The sequence below is a fragment of the Corythoichthys intestinalis genome, chromosome 18 (genome assembly GCF_030265065.1).
Source record: "Corythoichthys intestinalis isolate RoL2023-P3 chromosome 18, ASM3026506v1, whole genome shotgun sequence".
Taxonomy (NCBI): domain Eukaryota; kingdom Metazoa; phylum Chordata; class Actinopteri; order Syngnathiformes; family Syngnathidae; genus Corythoichthys; species Corythoichthys intestinalis.
This window is the reverse complement of record NC_080412.1, coordinates 31,696,857-31,702,495: the sequence shown is the minus strand read 5'-3', so window position 1 is coordinate 31,702,495 and position 5,639 is coordinate 31,696,857. Positions and strand designations below refer to the sequence as shown.

At 42.9% G+C, this 5,639-nt stretch overlaps 1 protein-coding gene across 1 annotated transcript; it reads right to left on the bottom strand.

Annotated features, from left to right (window-relative positions):
- Positions 1–588: 588 nt before the first annotated feature.
- drd1b (dopamine receptor D1b) lies at positions 589–5,259 on the bottom strand. Its single transcript, XM_057821642.1, has one exon. It carries the CDS (start codon positions 4,210–4,212, stop codon positions 2,818–2,820), a length of 1,395 nt encoding a protein of 464 aa, XP_057677625.1. The 5' UTR covers positions 4,213–5,259; the 3' UTR covers positions 589–2,817.
- Between the last annotated feature and the right edge of the window lie 380 nt (positions 5,260–5,639).

Here is a 5,639-nt window from a genome sequence, read left to right as displayed (position 1 = left end):
AAAGTTATTTAAAAGAGCAAACGTGTGCGCACACATCTGTCTCTCTCGAATGTGGAAAGGCCCTTGGGACATTTTGAGGAGAGAGCCCTGATGCTGCATTCCCCTGTCTTTAAGTAGTGGAAGATTTCCTCATATACAGGAAATCGTCCATTGATACAGAAAAAAAGAACCCAACATTTCGTGCAAGCGTTGTTGTGACCGATGTTTCATTTTTAAACATGCATTTTATGGGGGAGCATTTCAACTTTTCGGCCGATCATATAGCGAGAATAACGGAACGTCACTTGCGTCACTGTCAAGCGCAGTCAAGCGTGTGTCGCAGGCTATGACGTAAATGTTCGTTGACAGAAATGTTGAATTTAATATTTATTCTATACGTTTTTACACCATTGGAAAACGTTAAAAATGTTTGTGTCATTTTTGTACTCCTACAGAAATAAAGATGTCGCCGATCAATCGGGTCCGATCACTTCATTTTCAAAGTATTGGAATCGGCAAAAAAATATCGGACATGCCTTTTTTAGTATACATACTGTGTATATATATATATATATATATATATATATATATATTTTTTTTTTTTTTTTTTTTTTTTAATTAAATCGTTTTCTAATTGTATTTAACAATACAGACAAGATGTCTTACACTCATCCAGAGTCTTTAGTTTTGGCTTAAAGTAGAGCTGTCAAATTTATCGCGTCAACGGCGATAATAACATTAAAATATTGAACGCAATTAACGCATGCGCTGCACTACCCACTCACGCGTATTCACGTTCAATCTATAATGGCATCGTATTACGTATACATAGAGCTAACAAGGGAAGAAAGGTAGTAGTTCATCTTTTTCTTAACACCCTATTTTATTTCCCAACGCTGACAAGATGTACCAATTGGTAACATTACGCACAGTCATGGTTGCACTTCCCATCATTCATTTGGGCAGAAGTTAAATGGCTGCAGTATCATTTACTGAACGCTCATAAAAATCCACTAGATGGCAATATTTAGTCACAATATACAAAGTCACATTATCCTTTAAGAATTACAAGTCTTTCTATCCGTGGATCCCTCTCACAGAAAGAATGTTAATAATGTAAATGTCATCTTGAGGATTTATTGTCATAATAAACAAATACAGTACTTATGTACTGTATGTTGAATGTATATATTCGTCCGAGTTTTATTCATTTTTTTCTTAATGCATTGCCAAAATGTATATGATCAGGAAAAATTATCGGGAATGATTGGAATTGAATCGGGAGCAAAAAAAAAAAAAAGCAATCGGATTGGGAAATATCGGGATCGGCAGATACTCAAACTAAAACGATCGGGATCGGATCGGGAGCAAAAAAAAACATGATCGGAACAACCCTATACAGAAACCATATCAATACAAAAAATAGCAGTATATTTCCCGCAACCATTTTTTTCCATTTTCAAACATTTCAACATAAAGCGCTTTGAGCGCCTTGAAAGGTGGAAAAGCGCTATATAAGTGTAACACCATTTATATAAGTGTAGCACCATTTTTGAAAATGGTCCAGGGAGCCAATAGGGTAGCGCTAAAGAGCCGCATGCGGCTCTCAAAGCACGGGTTGCCGACCCCTGCATTAAGAGAACAAGAAACTAAATGAAGGTAGAGGCTGAACTTTTTTAATGAAAAATAAGGGGTCTGGAAGAGTCTTCTTACTCCGTATGATAAGAAAAGGGATAACAGGGAAGAAGAGGGTCAACAAACCTAAGGGAAGAAATTGTGTTGGAGCCTTCACAATAGCAACTTGGTGCCTTGTGAACATTATCACAGAGATGATACTTGAAAATCCCATCCCAAAAAAGCTCACACACATACTGATAATCTCTAATTGGAGCAATTTGCACGCTTCCGTTCAAATGATTTCTCTGAAAAAATATTCTTTTGATTGACGATAATGTGGTTTCACTTTCTCCTTAAATGTGTGGAGTGACTGATTTATATTGCGTGTCAACAAAATGGCTTACCACAATATCAGTAAGTTTGCAACTGCAATGGAGACAGCTAGCTTCCTGTAGTTCTGAAAAAATCAGTATGTGTGCAGTGCAACCTGTTTTTAGTTCTTGATGTACAGTGAACCCTGCATTTGGATTGAATTTTACGCCCCCAGTGCTGCTTTATATCAAAATATAACTATTTTTCTTGACATTAAGATGGCATCAAAGTGGCATGACAGCAGCAAATACGTGACTTTTTCAGCAAAGAACAAAGAATAGTTTCACACACACAAAAAAAAACACTAATACGTCAATTATTAAATGGCAAATATGCATGAGTTCACTGCACATGACTTTAGTTTTGATGAATAAATTTTCAAAAATAAATAAAATAACATGCTTCGTCAATCAATTACATGTATAGTTACTTGCCCAACAGAGCTAAATTAAAAAACGCACACCGACCCCTAATCTTTTGGCTTCCTGCAAAGGTTCACTATCCAAAGTAAAATACCATATTTGTACTGCAACGAAAACATAATAAGATATCAACTGCATTAAACAACAAATTTTGCTAACGTTTTCTACATTTCCTCTGTTTAAGTTCCATCTGTATTGTACAGGATGTACATGTATGCATCTTAAATATAGAGGTGAAAAAATGCATCCATGTGCATGTGATGGTCTGCGTTCACACGGTATTTTTGCAGTGTGTTTGCCAGGGATAAAGTGCATTTAACTTGGAAACATTCAGGCTTTTTTTACGTATATGTAGACAGTCAGAAGGTCCTGAAGGATGTAACACACTCACTATTTCGCTGTCAGGCAAGATGTCTGTTCCGAGTGTTCAACAGGACATGGCGTTATGCTGTCCGTTCTGCGTTATGGGGGTGATCTTTTCCAAAGAGATTGCCATGTCACTGTCTAAATTCCCCGAGACCGCCGGGTATAGTCTGTCCAAGGCATTGTTTACTACACCTACCTCCATCTCGTCCATGATGCCTCCATCCAGCTTCTGTAATTCCTCTTCCTGACACAGGATGCTGTGGGGCATCACGCACCCCACCGAGTGGTTGCCCTCCTTTGGGATGTGGCTTTTTGGCTGGTACTGGCAGCCGGGGTTGGGAAGGGGCGCGCCGGCGTTGTTGTTGATGCTGAGGATCTCGATGGTGTTGCTGCCAGGGCAGAGACGGTGGCAGCCTAGCAGGATAGAGAAGGCCTTGCGGAAGTCGGCGTTGAAGGCGTAGATGATGGGGTTGAGCGACGAGTTGGCCCAGCCGAACCACACAAACACGTCGAAGGTGGTCGGGCTGATGCAGTGGAAGTCGTTACCATCATCGGAGAGGTTAGTCTCGCAGAAGGGAACCATGCAGTTGAGAATGAAGAAGGGCAACCAGCAGCATACAAACACCCCCATGATGACCGAAAGCGTCTTTAACACTTTGGTTTCTCGCTTAAATGACATTTTGAACGAACTTTCGCTTTCTATGTTGGATGTGTTCCCCATGCTGCTGTGGCGGTTTTTGGCACTCTCTGCCGCCCTCTCTAGGGCGGATATCCTCCTTATCTGTTTTTGGGCGATGCGGTAAATGCGGGTGTACGTGACAATCATGATGGCCACAGGGATGTAGAAGCTGATGAGGGATGAAGATATCGCATAAGACCGGTTGAGGCTGGAGTCGCAGTTGTCAGGGGGCGGCTCACCAGGGTACGTTCCGTTGATTTCGGCGTAGCTGGTGGTCTGAGCTTTGTGCCAGTTCAATTGAACCGGGATGAAAGAGATGAGAACGGACAGCGTCCACGCCACGCTAATCATCAGACACGCCACTCTGGGGGTCATTTTACGCTCGTAGCGGAAGGGACTGGAGATGGCCCAGTAGCGGTCCACGCTGATCACGCAAAGATTCAAGATAGAGGCGGTGGAGCACATGATGTCGAATGCCACCCAAACATTACAAAAGGCGCCGAAGGGCCAGAAACCTACTATCTCTGTTGCAGCCTTCCAAGGCATCACCAGGATGGCAACCAGGAGGTCAGAGATGGCCAAGGAGATGACGAAAAAGTTGGTGACCTTAGAGCGTAGGTGGCGGAACTTGGTGACGGCCACGCACACTAGCGTGTTGCCCAGCAGCGTTGTGAAGATGAGGAGGGAGAGGAAGCATCCTGTCAGAACCCGTTTGGACGAGTCACGCTCAAGCAACAGCTGTTTGCCGTCTTGAACCATTGAGAAATTGTGATCCATTGTTGAAGCAAACCTTATCCAGGGTGGGTGGGAATTTAGGGATCGGGGTGGGGAGGCGTGAGCAGTCACCCCATCACATCCCACCGGCCCGTTACAGTCGCGCCAGGGTCAGATCTCAGGACTGAAAGGTTGGCCATCCCCTATCAGCTTCTCCCGTCACCCGGGTTGACCGTAGGCGCCTGGTCGGAACCGCCATCCTTGCTTTCGCTGTTTAGAAACTTGACAACTATCAGCACTCACCACGCATTGGTCCAATTAGCAGTACATCCATTACATGGTGCATTCAAAAACAGAATAAAAAGCTGTTATTACTCTGCTGTCGACCTTCTGGGAAAGTTTCCCAACCACGTTTACTGCCTGGCTTTGTCACGTTCTGGCCCCCCAGTCCAGTCATTAGCCTTATATAGCACCTAGTCAATAACGGCTATCGACGGCTTTCGCAGTACATTTATCTGATTTGTTTAATGGTACTCCAGGCGTTTCCACTTGACTATATCGGCCCCCAGGATCGAAACCCACTGCTGCTGTCTGTTATATTCTTCAATGTCTTTCACTGCAGATTGGTAAAAGCCAGCCAGTGTTTCCACGTGGGTGACTGTTACAAAAAAAAAGTTAGATACTTATATTAATAAAAATATTAAGTTGAAAGCATCATTGTCAAAGTGTCCAGCTCTCATAATCCTCCATCAAGGTCAATCTCCGATATGACAGTCTTGCTTTTTAAATTTTCCTTGTTGTGCAATCGGTGGGTGTTTGGAAAATCCGTTTCAGGTAAAAAAAAAAAAAAAAAAGTCCATTAAATAAATAAAAATATTTAGGACACTCACGATTTTCTGGCTTGCATTCTTCGGCGTATATTCAGAGTGCGTCTCGCACCCACGCGTTCATGCGCTCCGTGGAAAGTCACTCCTTTCAACGCTCCTATTTATTCCTCCTTCTTCTTACTCTTATATTGTTTGTTTGTTTGTATTTTTGACAAGGTCTTTCTTGCTGTCTTGAGGAGAGCCTAATGAACTGTGGGGGCTCGCCGTGAGGTGCGCGCGTCTCTCTCTCTCTCCTCACTGCCGCACAATTCGACCATCCAAGGGGGCGAGGAGCGGGGAGTGGGGACTGAGTGAGGGGGTGGTGTTAAGGGCAAACCCCACACGAAGGAACCAGTCTAATATATTCAATGTATAGCAGAACTTAGCACCTAAAGTTTAATCATGAAACTGGGGTGAGAAACAGACTACCCAACCATACTTTTATTGGCAGCTTAAAGACATTGTATTAATAAATAAAGGTCATTCTTGCTGTGCGCCTTATAAGTGCTCACATTATAAGTCGCTATTATCTTAATGAATACCTCAAAAGAAGCTGAGACGCTGCAAAGAAGGCGCCTTGGTGGCCTGAAGTGAACCTAAGAAAAAGATGGCTCAATAGCGCCA

Coding starts and splice junctions, on each gene's coding strand:
- drd1b (XM_057821642.1), bottom strand. CDS start 4,212: ATGGATCACAATTTCTCAATGGTTCAAGACGGCAAACAGCTGTTGCTT.